This window comes from Neolamprologus multifasciatus, chromosome 1, assembly GCF_963576455.1.
Source record: "Neolamprologus multifasciatus chromosome 1, fNeoMul1.2, whole genome shotgun sequence".
NCBI lineage: Eukaryota > Metazoa > Chordata > Actinopteri > Cichliformes > Cichlidae > Neolamprologus > Neolamprologus multifasciatus.
Window position 1 is genome coordinate 31,239,385 of NC_140439.1, and position 23,010 is coordinate 31,262,394.

Here is a 23,010-nt window from a genome sequence, read left to right on the forward strand (position 1 = left end):
AATTCTCAAGTGAAAGCTACAGTTTGGAAGAGAATGGAGACGGCCTGTCGCTTGGCCTTGATTTACAGGTGGTTCCCGTCTGCCAAAAGTAACAAATCACAACATTATGGCCCTCTGAATTCAGAGCCAAGCCCAGTTCCAAAGAATAGGGAAAAGAGAATAGGAGCAGATTAAAAGAGAAGAGAGGGTGTCTTACACAAAATGACACACCTCATATCCAAAAGCTTATGTGGTTAGATATCTCATGAAATCTGTTCCATTTTGAACCTTTCTTGGCAAAAAGGGCAGAGCAGTTCTTCTGGGGTTACAGAGTGCATGCATGCACTATGGTTGGGTAATTTCCCAAATATATTGGCACAACTACTTCCAAGGTGTAAAGAAAAGGTCAAAACTTCCGCAGCATTTGTATAAAGAACAACTTCATTGCTAGGCTGAAGCAGCTTCTGAGTATATGGGCATTGGCATAGGTCATCAACTGGTGAAGGTTTTTCTTGTTTTGTTTTATTTTGTTTTATTTACTGGTCTGACTTAAGATCTGCACTAGAGCTAAGAGTTGTAAACTGACAGAGATTCTCATCATGTAAGACTGGCAAATCTAGTGATGTAAAGATCTGTATGATTCAGGTTAAGTACGGTGGAGGAAAGCACCAATGTGAAGGTGTTTCTGTGTCCATCACATTTGTAACTAACACGTTATTTCAGAGACCATTCTAGGTTAGCTGGTTTACTTTTAGTAGCTCTCCAGGAGAACCAGGCTGTGCATTTTAACAGAATATGGTATTTGCCAAATGAACAGCTATGTGTCAGTCATTACTGCAAAATAGGATGGATTATATATTTAAGACAAATGCTTGGAAACACTCTTGCTTCCGTGTCTGAGTGCAAGACTCAATGTGTTACATTGTGTCTAGAGGGTTTTAGTAATTAGTCAAAGCTCTCTTTGAGGAGAGACAGTCCTTCAGTCGTCTGGGTGGCTTCAGACGCCAGTCTCAAGTACTGCAAAGTGTGGGAGGAAAAGGGTTTTAGTCAAGAAGTCTACCTCAAGGGCAGCAAGACAGTGACAGGCACTTCAGCCTTTTACCAAAGACAAATGAGAAGATCCACCCCAGTAACTTCACATGCCAGTGGCTACAGTTTAAAGTTTTTGCTCCAAAATAGCATAAAATGCATGATGATGATGTTTCCACGATGTTTTAAAATCTTACATTTTCTGAACAAAATCATAATTTGTATGTAAGTTTGTAATGTTTTAAGAACGGACTCTTTTTGAGCAATTTTTCATTATTGGATATACTACATGTCAGATTAAAAGCTGGCACACACCAAATATCTCATCTACTAAGCTAGTTTTGTAAGGTCTCTTTTAGGTCTGCATTCTGGGCTCATTCCAGCCACCATACACAAGAAAACAACCTGTAGATTAAATGCCATAAAATCTGATCTTTGTAATCAAATCCCCCCAAATGACAGTTGCTGGTGCATTTATTCAAAGCCAAATACTAAACCTTGTCACTGTAATAAACAGTGGGACTCCACGTGGTAGGTGGCAGTTATGAAAACCTCTAACATGTGCATGCTGACCAGATGGGACTGACCTCAACACCAAGGTGGCCAAATTCTTCCTTTCTGTCTGTGCACACTCATGCCCATGCACTCACACACACATGAACGCGCAGCATGTTTGGAGCAGCCATCTTGCCAGCCACAAGCCACCACCTCAAAACATCCCTCACATCTGACCTTTTAACTGTGGACTTATAATCTCTGTAATTACAGAGAGTGTTTCAACTTAGCAAGTAAACATAGCAGCAGAAATAGACACTTCAACTACTATATACAAGCGCGCTGGTGCCAGAGGCACGTTTCTATTCATAGCTGACTGGAATTAGTGGCTTGTGTCACTGCTCACCATAATGAACTTGCAGTGGAGTAGTTACACATTTGCAAACTGCTTCCAAATTTTACTAACATTGTTAATATTAAAGCATAGATAAAATTAAAAATAAAATTCCTAATGGTTTAATAGACCAGCTGCATTGTGTCAGAATCGTAATTGCCATATATAGCATACAGGAAGCATTAACATCCTTTATGAATAATGACAATGAGAAGATCAGAGTAATATACACAAATGTAGGTTTCAATTTAGACAAAAGGGGATTTAATTTAATGTTGTTTGAATTGGGTTCCAAATATAAAGTTGTCTAAATGAAGAGGAAATATTTGATGGTAAAAAACAGGACACTTTAACACTCTAAATACACGCCTATGGTAATAAGACTTGCACATCATCTCTCATAAACCCACAGCCAAACCTATATTTACATTTCAGACCATGTTGTAAGTCTAAAGAGCTTGAAAATTAGACTGCAGTCCCTAAAGACGTACAAATCCTACATTTAAGATTTTTTTTACATGTGAGTGGGACATTTCTGTTGCTATGAAAAAGTTAAGCGAAGAAGTTGTGAGTTTGAAAGACAGGGTAAATGGCTCTTTGGGGAGCAGAGGGCTGATCTTCTCCATTCAGTGCCTACAGGGTGAGGTCCTCCTTGGATTGTGGCACCTGTGGAGAATAAACACACCGGGGGTGGACAGCTTTCCTTTCAGCAGGGTTGATCTTCTGTTTAACTTTCCTTCCACTAAAAACATCCCCTAACAGACAATCCAGACCTCCTCCATCCCTGGCGCCACAGGAAAAGTTGAGGAGCCCTGGAACCTCTGTCAGTAAGAGGCACAATGCTCTCCCACCTCTGTTTACCTAAACCCACTTCCTCCATTCCCTCCACCTCAGGTGGCCTTAGAGCCTTGGTCACCAAAGAGCACAAACACAAGGAGGATAAATACACCAGCAGGGTTCAAGGAAGCTGTGAACTCCATCAGTGGCATTTCCCTAGGTCCAGTTTGTAAGACAAAGATGCGGAAGAGAATCACACTGAGACTATTAGCTGTGATAAATAGAGTCACATAACAGGATAAACACATGGATAGTGCGTGTATGTATATCAGTGAGTGCTTCTGCGTTTCATGGTCCACAAGTGTGCATGTTCACTACACACTCATGAGAGCTTGATCGCAGTTTTATGCAGATGTTAATCTCGTCTTATATGAGAGTCAGTTTGAGTGCTCAGTCAAATTATTCAGCACTTACTGCATGGGCCACAGCGCAACCCGCAGGGGGACCCGATAAACAAACAACAGAGAATTATTCAGGGTTTAAACACTTAAACACCCACTTCAGCTGAGCCTTTTAAGTGGGTGATTAAATTGAGCACTGAGCTTCCACAGAAACCCCAGGACTACCGCAGGGTCCCCAGTCACCTAGAGTTTTCTCCCAGACCCATGCACACAACGCCGCCTAACCCGGAAGTATGAAAGACTATTTTTGCATTCGCTTTACGCAAGAAAAACAATGAAAAATAACAACAACATATCAGACCACAGCTTTCTCATCCTCTCAATCTTCAAAATTTTGCAATTCGCTCCGAGAAACTTCTAGTTATCTACATGTTTTACATTTTATTACTCTTATTTATAACTTCATGTTTCTTGTCAAAAATTTAAAAAGCAAAACATTTCTAAGTTTAGCACGTCCCATGCAGAAACACATCAAAAAAGATAATGACGTCAGTTAAAGAAACTCTGTAATTAGAGTCGCACCATCCATACTGTTTACTACTTATCAGCCATTTCAATCCACAGGGAGACTAAAGAGGAGAACATCCTCTATCCATTCTTTCGAGTCGTGAAATAAATGCCACCCTCAAGTGCGGAACAAAACTCTCCAGCCAGAAAGACACTTTGATCAACAGCTATCCGTTGCTCCATACTGAGCATATATTTGGGAAAACAAAGCACAATCTCAGCTGCTAATCCCCTGAGATTCAGAGCACATTCCCGTGGAAGCCTTTGATCTGTGAAGTGCATCCGGACAGCTGACTCCAGACACACTGCACACTTACATGCACACGCTTGAACAGATATGCACATACATGAGCATTTCACTCTGGCTAATAACATGTTAATAATTTTATGTCTACTGAGACCTACAGTGACAGTTCCTTCACAAAGAATATGTTAAAGACTTCTACGTCTTAATAAATTCCATCTTAGGTATAATATGGTGAAATATATGGAAATTGATTCATTAGATTTAACAAAAAAGAAACACAAGTAACCCTGATCAAGTGTCTAAATGCTACTAGAGCTCAATCTTACACAAAACCTCAACATTCTTTGACATAAACCCTTTACAGAAGACACCATTCACAACAGCTGAGAGTTATCCACTCTGCTTTGTCACACAGGAGAAACTCTTCCAGCTTTCAGGAATCTTTTTGACATATGATGCCTGATGTGACATTAAAGCCACGTCCACTTCCTTGAACCTCCCAGTCCCCCAGCTACGCTGATGTCAGCCCAAGACTTCCACAGCATCTTCTCATGGGAAAATAAGAAGAAAATCGCCGAGCCCCTCCATGGCCAGGTGGTACCCCTCCTCCCAAAGGCCAGGGCTTTTCTTCTCTTTAGAGTGTGGCTCCAAACTTTTCTCCCAGCCTCTTCAAAGAGCAACAACAGGCCCTTGGTCCCTTGGGAGCACAGAGGGGGTAGAGCCCAATGGGAGAGGGGCATACGTCACACAGCACGCACAAGAGGGCAGCGGTGGGAAAAGAAAACGCACAGGGAGAAAACAGAAAGAAGGAGAGAAAGAGGAAGAGGAGTCTGCATTTGAAAGGTGCTTTCAGCTTCTAGACAAGGGCCCTTGCTTTGTGAAAACGACAAGGAAAGAAAAAGCACAACAGCAGAAGCGAAAAACGAAAAATGAAGGGGGCGCAAAACCTGCCATGTCTTTTATCAGACTTGGAGGCTGAGGGAATGCGTTTAAAAGCTTTAGGCCTATTTCCAAAAAAACCTTTCTACTTTCAAAAAAACAAAACAAAAACAAATCAAAGACCTAGCAACCAACTGTGAGACAGGAGGAGTCGGGGCCAGAAGCTCCACTGTGATTCACTTCTGAGTTGCATTTGTCGACTGATGTACCTTTGCTTTTTGTCTACGCTCCTCACAAACTGATGGAAGTTTAGCTGAAGAAAAAAACTAATCCAGGCCTTGGAGAGTGGTAGCTTGGCAAGACTGGACATGGAGGGGTTTTTTTCTATACAGAGGGTAGGGCTTTAGGGTGGAGTGGCCATCAGTGTCACTAAAAACACCCCCCGGCGTGGCCCACTTCAAATGCAGCCTCGTTTCATCAGCCGCAACTGACACAAGGCCACAGGGTGAGCGCAACAAACAGATGGAGGATAGGAAGGGAGAAAGGAGAAGGGAGAAGCAAAAGAGGGGGAAGGGGATTTCAGAATCGAAAGGGAAATCTTATGAAGAAGGCAAGTGACAAGTGGCACTCAGTTCCAAATGAGTTAAGCTCAGAAAGTAGTCACCAGAAACTTGAACTTCCAAGTCCAAAAGTTGTGAAAATCTTCAATCCCTATCAATGTCTCTGTCAGCAAAGAATTTTACAGGCTGCACATAACATATCAGATTTATTGGTACGTGCAGACACTATGCTGTGCACTCGGGCTAAAGTGTGCCAAGGCTCACATGACCTGGATCTCGTGTGTTGAGGACCAACAGGTCCACCTGCCCACACCACTCACTCACTGTCTGCCAAGCTCCCGCAACCTTACATCTGACAACACAAATCATGAATGGGTGTAGAGCCTGCATGGAATCATCATTAAGTCTTCAAGTGCTTTCAAGTACAAGCCTTAGTGCGTCCGTGTGTGCTCGCACACAATTTCAATCTAAAACCATTAAATGAAGAAAAACTGCCAATGTGAGCCACTCTACTCAACAATGACCACTTTAAAATCCGCAGTGTTCTGATGGGGAATATGGTTTGAAAAAAAAATGGTTCAAAAGAATTCCAAGCGTGGACACCCCACTGTTGACACCCGACCCACATTCTGCCGGACCCTGTTTCAGCATGGAGAGGGGGCTTAAAGAATAATGGGTATAAATAACTATCTCTCCAGGTATTCTACGCAATATGGACAACTTTTAAAGCAAAGAGAGTAGACTTGTATTCTCGCACAAAAGATTAGCTCCCATTTTTTGTTTTATTGTATTTTAAGCTTAAAGCACCGCAGGGCCAGGCTCTTAAACTTCTTCTCACACATCATTAAGTCTTTCAATTTAGTTAAAATGATATGGTAAGCATTTTCTTTAATAGAGGCAAACCTACTTCATTTTAACAACGACTCATGATCACTGAGATAATGCATTATTTATGGAGTCAATGAAACAGGTTTGGAATGACCTCCACTCATGGAATTATTCCGTAAATCCACTGGAAAGGTTGAGACTTGGTATGGTTTGTGTAACTCTTCTTAACAACTACTGTGAAGAAAAGCAACACACGGTGCTTATGCCACACAACCCAAACATAAAACGTATGACTATGCAGTTATATAAGACTGTAGGGAAATTACCGAAAGCTATTTCACATCACGACACAGCTTATAAACCACGTTGCTTGTGATTAATGATTAGGTTAATGTGAATGTTTATTCAAAGGCGACATTCGACCGCTCCCTTATTCACAAGGGGTTTCCGCATGCGGGTAGCTTGGCATATTTTTACGCCAAATGCCCTTCCTGACGCAACTCCCGCGGGATTTGTGTTTCCTCCCGGGATCAAACTGAGTATCTTTTGCTTATTAGGCAAATGTGTAACTCAGTACACTACAGAGCATGAGGGATTGCAAAGTCTTGGCTTTATAAAAATGTAAAATATGCTTCATGTCCTGGCACAGAATGGGGAAAAAACATAAATGGTTTAAACTTTAATAATCATTACAGATTTAGAATCCACTTTATAATCACAAAACAAAAGAGAAAAGTGCTCAAATAAATATTGATGTGGAAACAACTTTTCTTCTTTTATTCATTTTCCTTCTGAGTTATAAAATAAGCTATTAGACACCGAGACTTGAATTATTTATACAAGCTGAACTCTAAATTGTTCAAAAACATCCAACCCTTTTGGCGGGGGCCTCATCCATCCTGAGCCAAAACTTCACACATGACTGTTGCTGGGAAAAGCAGCATGTGAATATGTCGAGGAAAAAAGTAACGAATGTTTGTTTTTGCAGTAACAATTTATGGTAATTGCATGATAATAATGTGGTTTTAAATGCTTAAATTGCCCGAAGCATACGAACCCCGCTGAACATATAAACAGCTAAATAAATGGAATGGATTTTTGCTGCAGCAGCAGCTACATGCTCTGAAAGAAAAAAAAGGGATTCAGATTGTTTTTCCTCCAAAAAACCCCTCTTCAAAATACATCCCAGTGCCTGCTGTGAGTGTGATCCTGTTACCATATGATGAAGTTTGCTGCAGCTCTGGGCACATGTCAGGATGAACAATTTTTCCTGTAGATGCCAAGCTCCCTACACTTTATTCTACAGCTCTGCTTACCAAATCTACCAAAGAACTCTTGCACCAGCAGACAAAACAACAGCGGATTTTATCTTTGGCTTCGGTGGGAATCAGCAGACCATTTTGTTGCCTTACACTTTCTCGGGTTGGATGCCAATGACTTCTCATACTAGTGGTTCATTAAGGAATTATAATCTGCATGTGTATTTCTGTCTCACTTGTGTTATTTACAGTTCAAAAGCATGGGCATAACATGGTTTCAGCTTGCTGCATGAAAATGATGCCACGGAGCTGCATGTCGCTGATGATAGGATTCTAGTATTTAAGAACAGTGAACACTAAAGGATCTGTCGAGTATTTTAAAAAGGAAAATCATGCCATGCAATAACACAACAGAATATTACACTAGGTGTGATATATCCTGGATTGTGGGATGCATTTAATAAATTGATGTATTTCTTCTCAAACTGTCTGGATTGTGAGTGGAGGGACTGATTTTCCTTTTCTTTTTTTTTCTTTTTTTGGGGTGGTGTTGTTGTTTTTTTAATTCTTGATGGGCTCCAATTCCTCAAACATGCTGCCTTTGAGGAAGGCATGGCAAACCAAAGAGGCTTAACGCTCCTCTGAAGCAATTCCAAAGGATTTCCCCGCTTGACAATAACAGCACCGTGTTTACGGCAATGCCAAAATACAAAACAAGCATGACCTCCAACATTTCTCTCTCCAGCCCTTACGATTCACACTTGTCACCGGACTGTCACACTGAGCTGCTTTCAAGGCTTGATCTATTGTTACCTGAAAGATAATCCCTCAATCAAGTGCATACGGCTGCGCATTTGTGAGCTCAACGGTCTTATTTTGCTCACAGGGAAAACAAAAGTAAGATTGCGATTGGTTTACTTTAATCACCGACATTTAACTCACCGTGAACAGCCACTGTTAAAAGTTTATCCACCAAAGAGTCAAAAAAAGACTGACAACACTTGAGGTTAAATGTAGCTTCGCGTGCTATCGTAGAAGTGACATTAAAAAAATCTGAAATAAAATGTTTTTAAAAAACTGCTTAAGGTGTGAAACATGTACGAGGAGACACGCAATACTTGAGTAACAAGACAAACTTTACAAATAAAAGAAGTCGTGGAGCAAAACTTCATTGTGAATACCCGAGTGTACGTATACAGTCACACTCACCCGTGCAGTTAACCCGCAGTTATTCTTGTGGTGACAGTCCTGTTGCTCGAGGCGCGAGCTCGTGCAGTAGTATTTCTGCTTCACGAGCCAGTCATCGATTCCCTTCCTCGCCAAACAGGCATTCACTACAAAACTGTCGCCTGAAACACAAAAGCAGCGGTATTAGCAGTGAGTACAAACCGTTTTCTTCCTCTCTCTCTAGTGTGTTCACACTACAAGCGCGTTAACCTTCAAAGACTCTCGGAGCCTTCGCGCTGCAATAAATTGAGGCTGATACGGACTCTGGAAACTGCTCCGCTGTTCACAAACTGACCGAAATGCTCAGAAAATGTTTGAGTGCATCGTGTAGGGGAATAAGTGCGCTTACCTTCTGGACTCTCCCGCGGTTTACAAATAGCAGCTTTTGAGAAGGAGATAGAAAAAGAAAAAGAAAGACAAGAGAAAATGAATGTGTTACTCGAAAGTATCGCAACACCCAGCAACTACAGCTGTGATTTTTCTCTTGGGAATAAGACGTCTTACCATGTTTCGAGTGCAGTTTACCCATTTCTATGCATCGAGTTGGAGTTGAAAACCATCAGATGAATATAATCCAAAGAAGGAATAACAAAAAAATAGAGACGCGCTACGATATCCAGACAGAGGAGCGTCCGTGGAGACCGAGAGCAGACTGCGCTCAGAACAGGACCATAAGACCAGGGAGCCAAACGAGCCTTTGATCCAGAGCGCCGCCACTGACTAGACGCGCGATAGACAATAGGCTGTGCGACTTCCTTACACCGATTTCAGATTAAAGCACAAGCGACTGGCGATAGCTCAAGTAATAATGGACCGAGAGAAAGGCATGTCATTCTGACTTTGAAAATAGCAAATATTTACAATGCGGCACACTCTTAGAGTCTTAAAGACGTAGAGCCAGAAACCAAACCTAGTCTGGTTACAGGTGCACCACGGGTTAAAACACACACACACACACACAACAGAACCCCTCAGTGACCCATGTTCGTGCGTTACAATGCTTTTATTATGAAAATTACATCTCAGGTTTTCCGGAGCGTCGTGACATTTTCTGTCTGCCTTTACGCATCCCGTTCGGCTCTGGCTTTCAAGCGCGCGCGAGGTGACGCCAAAACATTCATTTCTCTGTTTCATTTTTGCCAGTTGGGGTCTGGTGGCATCCTAAATGATCCCAAACCAGCGACCTCAGCTGTTATTTCAAATCCAAGCGTGTTTGTTGTGAGGGTTTTTGTTTGTTTGCTTGCTTGCTTGCTTTTATATTAAAATGAAATACAAATAAGCAAAACATAAAATAAATTCACTGGAAAGCTGTGAAACATTTCCCTCGGTTTGGGGTTTGGGTTGCTTACTCGGGTAGAATAATTTCTCTGCGTCTCACATTTGCAAAGTATGCAAAATCTTTTTTTTTTTTCTTTCATTATTTTGATTGAATTACCTTTGACGAAGCGTGCAATCATTAAATACAAATTCTCTTTGTATTCTCTTTTGACCTCGGACTACTTTTTCACTTTTTATCAACATTATCCTCTCAGATGGGCTTCCCAGGGGTAAAAGTCATTTCATACGGGGCTCCGTGGTCAGTGCCCGCCTGTCTTTTTGGGGTCTCTAATATGAAAATATGGGTCTTAGTGGACTGAGGCAGCAGATGAAAGCGGGCTAAGATTCTTTTGATGTCTTCAGATATAAGACAGAAGCCACTGTGCCATTTCATGCCAGGCTGCCAGTAGCTCAGTGTGAACATAATATAACGCACAGTGGGCATCATCTTTTGGGAAAACACTGCAAAGTCGATACTCTAATCATCACCAGTGAAAGACAGAGCTTGAACAGGAATTGAATATTAGATTTATTTATTTATTTTCTGGCACCAATTTTAGCAGCATTACAATTAGTGCTCAATCACAGTGTTCTTTTGGTCTGAAACACATCAAATCCAACCTGATCCATTATGTGAAGTGGAATTTTTTTAGTGTGTTTGGTTCAAGAAATAGATAAAAGAAATCTTTTCCTTTCACTTGTACAACATTTTCTTCCTCAGATTCTTGTATGATTTAATCTCAAAGAACTCACACTGTACAAAAAACTAATTAAAGTATTAAGTTTAATTATTATTGCTAAATGCAAAGTTTTTCTCAATTCAGTCAAACCATTATGTGCTTTTTGATTTGAATTAATCCGATCAGTCATGTGTCCTTTATTTGGTGTAGCTAGGTTTTATGAACAAATGTTTCACCTGACACTTCACATCACATTTAAACACATATTATAAATAACAGGAGGATTTGAATCACAAAGGTTTTCTGAGGACTGTCACCTGAACGCAGGTCGTGAGAATTGCATAAAAGGTAATGTTTCATGTGCGTTTTCAATCAAACAGCAAGATGCTGGCATGGTTTTCCTAGAGCTGGATGTCTAAATTTAGTCTTCTTTTGTCGTTTCTGTGTCATGGAAATTTTTTCCTCTCCCTTTAAATCTTAAAACAGAAGTCTTTGTTCAATTTTAGGACATAATTTTAATATTTGATGTCCTTGGATGCAAATCCATGTTGTTACAGTGCTGCTAATCACTCCTATACTATCACTGGGTCCTGCTGTCAAGAAGTCAACACTGTGTTTTTATGTTTACATATTTCCTTTACCCGTGTGCCTCCAGCATACAGGCTGCCAGTATGTGAAGCACACATGCTGGCAGCCTACAAACTGTTGTTTATTTGTTTAAATTAGAAGGCAAGCTGATTTTCATTTTTGTGCATATTATATGTGATCTTTATCCCACTATATTCACCTGAGGACTATTCCCATTTAAAAAGCACAGTTGTTGATAGCGTTACATTTTTGAGAAAGGGCCTCAAAAAACTTGCATGTAAAATGCAAAATGTAATGAAGCTTTCAAATGCTCAGCATTGCAGATTTACAGTTTTAGAAAGCCACCTGCGATTCCATCTGTCACAAATTTCACAAAAGTTTTGATACTTTTGCGGCAATCTCCACTCCCACTGAAACATACAGACGTGACCAGACTAGATGTTTTGTATGGTTTAAATATTCTGGAGACGAATATCAGCCACATATTCAACATTCACAGGTTTAACTTTCACTGAAGTCTAACCAGCATGGGAGTTTAATACTACAGAAGAAGTTATAACTTGTGTAGTTAAGCAGGTAATAACCACCTCTGCCTGGAGGAGAGTTGTTAATATCAAACCTCTAATCCTGCCTCAGACCTGATTTTTTTGAGGAAGGACACATCTTTCGGGATGTGGCTGTACAGTAGACACATGTCCTTAGGCTGGTCCACATGCACAATGTTTTCCGCATCATGACTCCATCGTCACGTGTTGTACTAAGAGGAATCAGACTCCCCTTTGAACTAGTCTGCCGCAGACACAGATGAACGTGTTATTATAGCAACTCGTCTGAATTCGGTGGAAAAGAAGGCCTGTCCCTCTGACACACTTCCTGTCCTTTGAAGAGGCCAACGGAGAGATGGCTTTGCAGGCCCTATTTCCTAGCTTTCCCTTTGATGCCTGTGAGAGAGGAGGAGTTGGGTTGGGGGGGGGGGGGGGGGGGGGTTTAGAGCCATCTCCCGAACGTGAACCCCCAAACCTCCAATCAATCCCCATTATCAGGGGTACAGTTTATTTTTTGCCTGACACACAATCTAATCAGAGAATAAATGGAGTAAATATTTCGCTTCTATTGAGGCATTTGTCAGATGGAGTTGAAATCAGTCCCTTGATTATTGTTCCGTTTTTCCATTATGGCAAAAAATGCTTCATAAGAACAAAGCTAAATTCTCTAGACACCTGTCTGATTGATGTAAGTATTTATTTGCCTAGGGGAGCACCTACTTTGGTGGTCAGCTCTGGCTCATTCCATCATAAAACTGGGCATTCTCCAAGGAAACAAGCATAATGGGGGGTATTGAGGCAGCTAAATTCAGGGGCATCTAATGGTTTGTCTGTGTTTATGTCCTTGTAACAATGTTAGAGGCCTGATGCCTGGCGAGAGCGCTGGAGGGAATGCTGCCTGGTGGTGAAGAGGGGGATGTGAAGGATATAGAGGGAGAGAAGAGCAGCTGCTGGCCGCTTAAAGCTCAAACATGTGACTGTTGCCTTTATCTTGAGGAACAAAAGGGCGTGGATGTTGTAAAGGGCAGAAGACAATCGAGACTGAAGTACAGTGTTGATTCCTGCAGTGGTGGTGACTCAGCCCATTGTAGTGGCTCAGCGTGTGATGTGTCAGGCAAAGGGTCTGCAGGGGGGGAACGACAGCCTGGCATGTGTTCGCCTTTCTGCATGGTGGAAGTAATGGAAATAACCTGGATTCTGAATATTTCTAGACTCTTTGGTGTCAGTTGGTCTTTGAGGCAAGTAGAGTAAAAGTGTGTTAAATCACATGAAGCTACACACTGCAACACTGTGCAACAAGTTTCTTTAAGAGCTTGGAAATAAGCACTGAAAAGAAAAATAAAAGATAACAAATTCCCTGCATTTGAAATTATGAAGACCCCCCCCCCCCCAAAAAAAACAAAAACAAAAAAAAAACACATTTACTATTAAAATCATGGGTTGTGTACATGTTAATGGGAACATTTGTAGTTTATATATAGATTATCCAAAATATTGGAAGACTTAAAGCAACACTCCTAGTCTTGGTTTGGTCCTAACTAGCTTTGTTACAGCAGCATAAAATGCACAAAACGCAAAAAATAAGTATTGGGTAGTGAAACAATAAATTTGAAAAAGTGCATGTTGCAGACAGCACATTCTAATACTAAGACTGCTGATCCTGTACTTAACATTATTGGTTTGTAGTGTAAAGTAGGGGAATCCTTATCATCCCGCTTAAAAATTCCTTTTTATCTTAACAGCAGCACATAAAACAGCTCTAACGGGGCCTGAAGCTCGCTGACATTTCTTTTTAGTAAAATGTGTCTACATAAAGCGAGCAATAAAGAGAGCAAGTGGCGTGCAAAGCAACACACAGAAGCAGACCTTTTTTTAGGAGCACCACTGAATGACTACTAATTGTTCTGACGTCAAAAAGTCTCCAAATTTAGGCCAATATAATCAATACTTTCTGCTTCTGTACTTCTCTTTACTATCTGTACTAGACACTGGCTGCTTTTTTGAAGCGGTGGGGGTGTAGCCCCATCCAGAACGAGGACACAATTAGTGTATTCAGCCGAAAACAGTGGGGTTCCCCCTTTGATGTGGGGATCAAATGAAGGAGCTGTGTGTTTTTGTCCAAAATGACAGGCTTGCCAGGTTTACTAATGGGTAGCTAATAGAAAGAGAGGTTTATGATGCTCATTAATTACACAGTCTGTCATGTGTTGGAAAGCTAGAATAGAGGAGACGGGGAAAAGAGAAAGAGAGTCGGGTGCAACAGAGGAAGCAAAAGCAAGAGTGGGGGTAGTAGTGGTAGAAAGCAGGCTGGGTGTACCCTGAAAGGGGGAAATGATAAATGAATGGAGTGAAAGAGCAAGGGTACGGAGAAGATCTCCTAAAAGATCCATACAAAACCTGTCTTGATGGAAAGCAAGGAGAAGATGAAGAAGAAGAAAAAGAAAGGAACAGGAGGAGATAAAATAATCCGTTCTTAAAGATAAGAGCAGCCACCAAGACAGGAGCTTCAAAGAGCAGGAGACACTCTCATGGGAGCGTGCCATAAACCTTTTCCTCATCTTCAGAGGAAAATTCAGTCCCTGATCCAAACACGCCCAAGCTCTCAGCACCCACCACTCTGCAGGCGTCCAAGGCCCGGCGACTCCTGGGATGGCGTGCACACTTCCAAGCAACTCTGCCTTTGAACTCCTTGGACTCATGTCGAGTGGTGATGGTGATCTGCACATAAGGTGCAAATGTGAATAGTTAATGAAGAGAGAAGAAAAAAAATCAGAGCCTGTCATTTCCACCACAGGAGAGGCTAGTGATCTCTGCTATCAGCTTCAACCAGCACAACTCCTATGAACCCTCTGGAGACACAGTTTGTCATCTCAAGCTGATCCACTAACAAAAGCCTTGCCAACAGTAACCTATCCGTAGAGACATAAGCCCCTTTTCCATTAGTACCTCCTCAGATCAACTCGCCACGGATCGCCACTACTCGACTAAGAACAACTGGTTTTACATTACAATCCTGTAGCAATTAACCTGTGTGGTTGTCGTCATATCAATGTGTTTGAGCGTCCGATGATTTAATTAATATTTGACACAAGCGCTAAAAAAGATGGACGTCGAGGCAAGAATATACCTGCTGCCCGTCTGTGGCTTTTCAGCAGACCCTCGTTGCCAGATTTTAATTTTCGTGAACGAGACGCTGTCATGACTCATCGAATGACGAGCAGGATACGCATTGATCCAAGAAGGTAGTAATGGAAAGGGGGCTAAAGTGGTGTGGTGTGACTTGTGGGACGTTGCTAGCAGTTGTCACGGTAAGTTTAGGTTAAATGAGGCTGTCCTTATGACTGAGCCCAGCCATTGAACTGTGAGAAACCAAGCAGCTCTTGTCCACATAGGGCTGGGCACCAGTGGGGCCACTCAGTCAGACAAGGTTTATTTAGCTAAGCTCGAAGTCTCCCACACATAGAGGCTTGTGGTGCTATGGAATTCATTATCCTGGGCTGTTAACAGGCCATTGGTGTTTTGAAAAGTGTCAGCAGCCTTTGAAATTGCTCTCTCTGCTGGGTTCAAACATGGAAGCCACGATCAAATTGCACTGACTGTTATATCATCTTCAAGGCATTCAGCTCAAGACCTGAGGTCCACACAGGTAAACAGTTGTAGGTTAATACCCAAATATTTAGCAGCACTTTCTCCCATGGTTTGGCACAGTGAAGCTCTTTCTGCAGAAAGACTTCCTGTCCACAGACTTGTAACCTTTCACACTGAGATCCCCCTATCCAACCACTGCAACTCAGAGTTGTAAATTCTGCAAATACGAACTGAGTCACTGTAATGCAAGTGTTGAAAACACTCAGTCTGACAAACAAAATACTGACTCCTGCTGAGAGAAGCAGTAAAGGCACCAGAAGTCATTAAGTTTGCACATTAGTACCGTGTTGTGAAACACAGGAGCGAACACAGGTCCATATAATAAATTAAGGTAATCCACACAGCTGTAGGAACCATCAAAGTCAATCAATTCGACCATTTTGTCGTTCACCTGTGTATTCCACTGTAAACAATTTAAAAAGTATTAGAATTGCTGCATGGAGTTAGATTTAGTGGATGCCTATATTTTCCTAACTATATGCAGTCACACGTCATATCAGTCTCCAACCACTGAGTTGTAATTTGGATTGTTGTGCTGTGCAAACTACACTCAAACAGTTAAACACTGTTTATCATCGTGCATGATTGCTCTGTATTAAAAGTTTAGATGGCCTTACAGTCCAGGGTCATCTTGTCATGGTTATCACATAGTTTTCTGCCAAACACTTGACTAATAGCCACTTTTGCACTAGAAAGCATATGTTGCACAGGTACAAATACACACAAGTTAATAACTCAGGTGCTCTATTGTGGTGTATTGCATTGCAGTATTATTGTACGTATAATTGTATTTATGTCTGTTATACATGTACCTTTGGGACTGCTACAAATGTTGTTGTAATCAAACAGATATTTCTCATGCTATTTATTTATGAAGCTCTATTGTTTAAACTTCTGAACTACCTCTCTTCTATCCTCATTTCAATCTTGTTAAATGCGCATGATTAATTGAATCCTTAGATATTCATGCTCAAACTAAGCTTGGTAGAAATGGTTTCAGGCACCGTCTCCCTTTAAAAACTGGGGGTTGTTTTGTTTTGTTTTATCATTGTTGCATCTCTTCTGTTGCTTCTGCCTGATGATTTTCTTTTCAGTGTTTAAAATCTCTGTTGTAAGGGAGAGTTTAATCTCAATAAAAACTATTTTATGAATAATTTAAAAGAGATTATCCTATATGCTTTACTTTTTCAACCGTTTTTTCTGCTATACAAGATAATGCTTGTGAGCTAAAAGTTCAGAGTTCAGGCTGTTAAATATTCTCTTTCATATGGTCTTTGGTTTATTTGTTGGCATTTATATTAGATAGATATTCTTAATATGGACATCTCAGGCACACAGCTCCAGCTGTGAGTGTAGACAGTGTTTAAAACTGTTGTTTCAAACCTTTGTTTTTCAAGAGGCAGCCAATCAAAAGAAAGCTGGATTAAAGTAGAATTGAAATAATCTAAAACAGCTTGTTTTGGATAGTGGATGGATGGACCTGTGGGATATATATAAATAAAGACTATTTAGAACAAGGTGTCATGTAAACTTCTCAGTAGTGTCCAGGAATGAGCACATGGGGATAAAAATGAGAGTAAAGCCCTCTTTTAATCAATTATTTTCTTTGCAGATGTAGATTTACTACGGAGGAAAAGTTAGAGAATCTGACTTTTATAATATGTTCCCGACAAAGACAAAACATGATGGCAACATCTTAATTAACAATCTAAAAATACTAAAAAACTTATGCATGGCTGTGGCTCAGGAGATAGAGCGAATCCTGAAGATCCTGAACCCAACAAATCCCCCAATGCATCAGTGCTAGTTGAATGATAAAGTGCTCTGAGGGGTCAGTAAAACCATAAGTGCTATGTAAATACAGATCCAATGAACATTTAATTATTCACATTCACTAAATGATCAATTTATTAAGCTGGAGGATAATACAGTAACATTTTATGAAATGCTTTATGAAAGAACTATCAGGAGGATTTTGCAGCAAAGTATTTTTTAATTGTCCTTACTTAAAAACAATCTCATAAAACACATCATTTAACCAGACAAAAGCTGCAGAGTGCTGTCAGCAGAAACGGGCATGCCTCATCAGCTTTGTAAGCAAGTACTTAAAATTATTTTTCCACAGCAATAAAACATTTCTCAACTGGCTCACAGCTAACACCACAGAAATCTGCCTGTTGATCCTTAGCAAGAAAGCAAAACAAGAAGAAAAACAATAAAAGCAACACTAATTCCTCACTGGTCGTTTCTACCTCCATAAAATTTTTCAACCACTGTACAAATAAATAATAAAGATTACTGATTCTTTTTATAGTCCTGTTTCAGTCACAAGCCAAACCAATTTAAATTGTAAGTGGTAGCCTCCAAACTTGAATACTGAATGGTTACAATGTGAAGACAGAACAAAGTTAGACATTTAGTTTTTAAGTCTGAGCAGAGTTCTTTTTTCAAAACAACATTCATGGTTTTAATCAATAATGTATTGAGGAAAAAGAATGCAGGGTCCCAGCTTTTTCACAAAATATTGTCTTAATAGATATGCGATTGCACTGGATATTTATATATGCATGGGTATATCACCGGATTTGATACATGACTATAAGTACACTCATGAAACATGAATAACAATATTAAGAATGTATAGCCACACTACTGGCTATGTGAAGTAGAACAGCAGGGCTTGAAATTAAGCACCATTGGAAAAAGCCCCCAGTGACAAAGCTAAAAACTGTTTGTCAGTCAAACCACTATAGTCATGACTGATATTTCCAGTAATATATAATTTGGCAGCATAGCAATGGGACACCTCACTACCCTTCATACCCTGCTGGGAGAGCAGCATCAAGGCAGAACAAGTATACATCAGTGACAACAGATATGATATTGATTAAGACAGCATGAAGGGCTTAGCTGCGGTGGAGATGGGTCGCAAAGTATTTTACAGCTGTACAGGCAGGCTTACATAGCATGCACAACAGTGGATACTCAACTAGATGTGTACAAGGCTGTGCGCTGAGCCATTATGCTGAGCTTCACTCTGTGCCCTGCCTAAACTAACTCTATGTTTGATTAAACTTATCATTCAGGCAACATACTGTCACTTCTCCAATTACTATCCAAATGAGGCTCATTGCAGTTATCCTGGCATGCAGCGGCTTTGATTCGCTTCTCTGATGGGATTTTTTTTTTGTCTGGGACAAAAATCTAATGTTGCTACCAGCTTATGTTGCCAGTGGTTCCAACTCTTTTTTTTTCACATTTTTCAGTTGGTATTATCTTTACTTTGGTTATTGTTTTATTTTTGCATATCAGCACTCTAACATTGGGAAGATTAGATCGCTTAGTTTAACACCAAACTCACCTATGTTTGTTAAACATCTGTACAGCTTAATCTGGAAATACACACAGCACTGATATTGTGTATCTTGGAGAAAAAGGTAGAAGTTATATCACTGGAGGTCAGAAAAAAACATTCAGCTGTGTTTTAATTTTTTCTCTTTGGCAGAAGTCTACTTGTTTCCAAAATGTCTTTTAGTTTGGCTTGAGCCAGAATTTTCACCGCAAGGAGAAATCACAGAAGTTGGTTAGCTTCTGTGTCACTCTATTGTCAAGACACGCCTATGTACCAGCTTGAGCATTTTATGTTGTATACAGAAAGTGTCCTTTACAGAGAAGAAACTGCAGCTCCCTCTAGTAGCTGATAAACTGCTCTTAAATTAACCAGACTTCCTAACTCGCCCCCTATTTGTCCCCCTGTTAGTGTATGCATTACTACTGCTCACTTTGTAGTACGCAAAAATTTTCTATACGCAGTCAGTAAAGCTGGCTACAGAAATTGTCCTCTTTCCTACAGAGTGATGACCAAGGTCAGCTGTTAGGCTACAAAAAAACACCCATCAAAGATGTCATATGCAGCTGGTGCAGTAAATGACCATCCACAAGCTCCTTTCATCGTGAGAGGAGGTTATACCTTTAGAGTTATGTTGAAGAGTAAAGCCAAAGTCAAACTGAAAGTGTGGAAATTAAATACTTACACATTTACATTTTCAGATGTAATAATAAAAGAAATTCAAACACTCTTTGAGTCATTAGAGAAACTAAATATTTTACCACCTCTGCTAAGAAACTAAACTGGCCACACAGGTAATGATAAAGTATTTCGGTACGTACATGTGACTCATAAAGTATTGCAAAAGATGTGGAGTGCTGCTCAGTACACTGGTACTTGTTTGGCTGTGAAAGCGTTCTGGATTAAGGAGCGGGGGCAGTCACTCAATGATGCGTTACGTGAGATGCTTTCCAAACAGTGAGTGAACTGACCCCTGAAGCCAGGTCACTCCATGATGCCCCAGTGTCCAGCCAGGCTCCACCCTCTCCTGTGAGAAGGGGCAGTTGGGGACTCACAATGCCGCAATTCTTCTCTGTAATGAAGTCTTTTTCCCAGAGAGAGAAAGGCTGGCCCATTGGATGTCTGGCAGTCAAACAACTGACTCCAAAGCTGGGGGTGGGGTTGAAGGTAAATGAAGAGGGGGTGAAGGGTCCAAAGAGGCTTGTCATGTCATTCTGCTGGAGGCTGTCCCATTTAGTTGGGTACCAGGAGGAAATTCAGAGAGGAGCAGGGACTGGAATTGGTACATTGTTTATTGGCTTAAGATATAAAAAAAAAAAAAAAATCATGATGCTTTTCAGTTGGTACAAACTTTATTTTACATCCAGTGATCCAAATACTTTGTGGGTCAGTGAATTTGAGAGAAAGAGAGAGAGGAAGAGAGAGAGAGCATGACCCCATCCCCCAGGCTAAATATAAGTGAAGTATCTGCCAGCTCCCCATGATCAAATACTGAGTTTTAATGCATCTGAATTCACAATATAGTTGATAAAATGTTTTGTTTTCTGACTTTGCCATTATGCCATTATGGCTTATAGATTCCATCTTCAGTTGAACTGCTGAATTGCAGGTAAAACCTCATTTAATTTCTACAACTACATCATTAATGAGTCTTTGTTTTGGAGGATGAAGCAGGGTCAGGTTTGTCTCCCTTTGCATGTTGGGAAACATCTGGAAAGCGTATGGGTCACGGTACAGTCTCTGACTGTGAGACTCTCAATGTCAGTAACCTTCACCATCACCTGTTAAAAATTTGTGTGCCAGGTACCTTATAATGCTCTATTTCAGTGACTCTTATCAGTATGGAAGTTTCAAACGTTCACTGGCTTACAGACTAAAGAAGCACCAAATCCTTTCAGCGATCCTTTTTTAACACATAAGGAAACATGCAAGTGATTTAACACATGCTAATATCTCAGAGTTTTTGAGGCTATTTTTTAATAATATTATTCATGCAAAAAAAATTTTGTCTGACATAACTTAACAGGAATTTGAATATGCAAAATCTCTTGGCAAGGAAAAAATATTTCTGGCAGAAGAAGCTTTTTTGTTTCTGTTTTAATGCACATGTAGTATAAACGCTATGACCAGTTATGCTTGATCAGGTTTTGGTTGTGTGCAACTAAACAGTAGACATGCTGGGCAAAAGAGAGTTTTGGAAAATGCAAACTCTCTCTTAAAATCCCTGGCTATCATCTGAAGACAATTTAGCTTTTTAAAATTTCTTCTATGTTTATAAACAACGGCTAGAACATGGAGAAGGAAATCTCTGTAAGCCCAGATATCCATTATCCACCATCCAAATAATCTGGCTAGACCAGATGTCCTCTGCTGCCATAGGTTACATCACCACACTAGCCAGTGACTTTCCACACTGGTGTTTCCTTAATCTTTGAGTATTAAAAAATACAAATAGAAAAAGTTAAGCTTTAAAAATATCGTTGCTTTTGTGTATAGAGTCGAAGGAACACATAAAAGCTTAACACACAAGTGTAATAATTAATAATTCGCTGTTGCGACCGCGTCTTGGTATTTTTCTCTTGGTCTGTTCCAGCACAGCAGAATCAAAGAGGAGCTTCTTTGGTTTCTCTGCTGTTTTTGCTGTATCTGACTTTGAGGCATGATTATTGCTAGTAGACCTCTGACCTTAAAATGGTAGTGCAGCTTAATCCAAGATTACGCATGTTTTCTCAGTACAAAGTACAAATCTCCCTCCATCTATCAAAGTTCAATGCTCTGAAAATTGGAGAAACAGCCCAAGGATAAATCTGTGAGGATAAAAAAGCAACAAATTTGAAAAGGCCATTTCTGACCTCAGGACAACCCTAGATACAGCCACTCACATTATTTGCTCTCACGCAAATTCAGATGAAATGGGAAAACAAACAATATCCTATTCATATTCTGTTCTTTCTTGTTTAACTACTGCTCACGCAGATCTTTCCCCCTTCATCAGAACATCTACATGTCCACATTTACATCCCCATAATATTGCATCTAATATTATCTTCTAAGACCTGGCAGCACCTTCATTTAAAGCATTTTGTCATTGGAAGATCACACACAGAGCCACACCTTGACGTGGCAGGCCTCATCACTGGTTTGTTTGCTCAATGTCTCCGGTTGTTCCTCTTGGTTTCAACACAGTTTGAAGTCTTTTCCACTGCAAAGTTTGCAAGGCTGTAATTGGGAGCAGATGAAGAGGCCCCTGCGTGCCTCCAGAGTGATGTCAGCCATGGTGTAGAGAAAAGGACTGAGCGATGAGGAGGGGGTTAAGGGGATGGGTTCAGGGCAGATACATGTATTAAGTAAAGGTGGGCAATTCTTTGCAGATCTGCAGGTGGGCCAACTGCCATCAGCACCATTACGAAACACAGTCAAGGCATTCACACAGATACCAAATGTGTATAAACCTTTTTTTTTTTCTTTTTTTTTAAATCCTTAATTAAAAGCATCTTTGGGGTAGTGTTAATGAGATAGATTCTTCTTTCCATGATGGAAATTATGGTCTCTTTATGGTATTGGAAACGAAGCAAAATGCTTCTTTGCTACACAAGACATATTAATATGCCGCACAATGTTTTCACCATCTATTATCTAATCAAAGAGACTCGTGAAGCTTTTTTTTTCCCATTTTAAGCTTTAGTGTGACTGCTTTTTGTAGTGCCCTGCTTGTTGAGATTCTGTGATCTAAAATGTAAATTCGTTAAGCACTTTGCTCTTATCCTAGTACACACAAACTGTGCCCACCTAGTGCTGCCCTGACCCATTTCGCTGCATGCAGGACATTTGCATGAAAGGAATGAAACTCGATGCCAAAATAAACATCAATTAAAGCTGTCAAACGCCACCAAAAACAGCTGCAGCTTTGAACAGCTCGACCAGCAGGCTTCAAAAGAAAGCCATCTTTAAAGGGCTGCCTTGCATGTACCAAAGGCCAGGCTGGAATTAGCACGGCCTAGGTTAAAACAGAAATTACCTCTGCTAATGAACTGAGGCGAAAGACGATTTCAGTAAATCCTCTGATAAAGTAACAGATATCGCTTCTGTCATTTATCATTCAAGTGCACGTGTATGCAATGTATACATGTGAGTAGTAAAGAAAACATGAGAAAAAATATAGGTTTGTGTTTTCTAATACAGACAAATATGTATTGCTAATATAACTTGAAAACATGAGCACTTTTTAAGCAGACGCATTT

The 23,010-nt window shown here is 40.5% G+C and overlaps 1 protein-coding gene across 1 annotated transcript in view; it reads right to left on the reverse strand.

The window, feature by feature from the left end:
* The window catches only part of nkd1 (NKD inhibitor of WNT signaling pathway 1), a 32,781-nt gene extending 23,072 nt beyond the window's left edge, over positions 1–9,709 (reverse strand). Inside the window, exons 1-3 of the mRNA XM_085158149.1 lie at positions 9,147–9,709; positions 8,992–9,024; positions 8,625–8,764 (exon numbers count right to left, since the gene is read on the reverse strand). Coding sequence (XP_085014275.1) covers positions 8,625–8,764; positions 8,992–9,024; positions 9,147–9,171 — 198 coding nt within the window. The 5' untranslated portion in view covers positions 9,172–9,709. The remainder of the gene's footprint in view (positions 1–8,624; positions 8,765–8,991; positions 9,025–9,146) is intronic.
* Between the last annotated feature and the right edge of the window lie 13,301 nt (positions 9,710–23,010).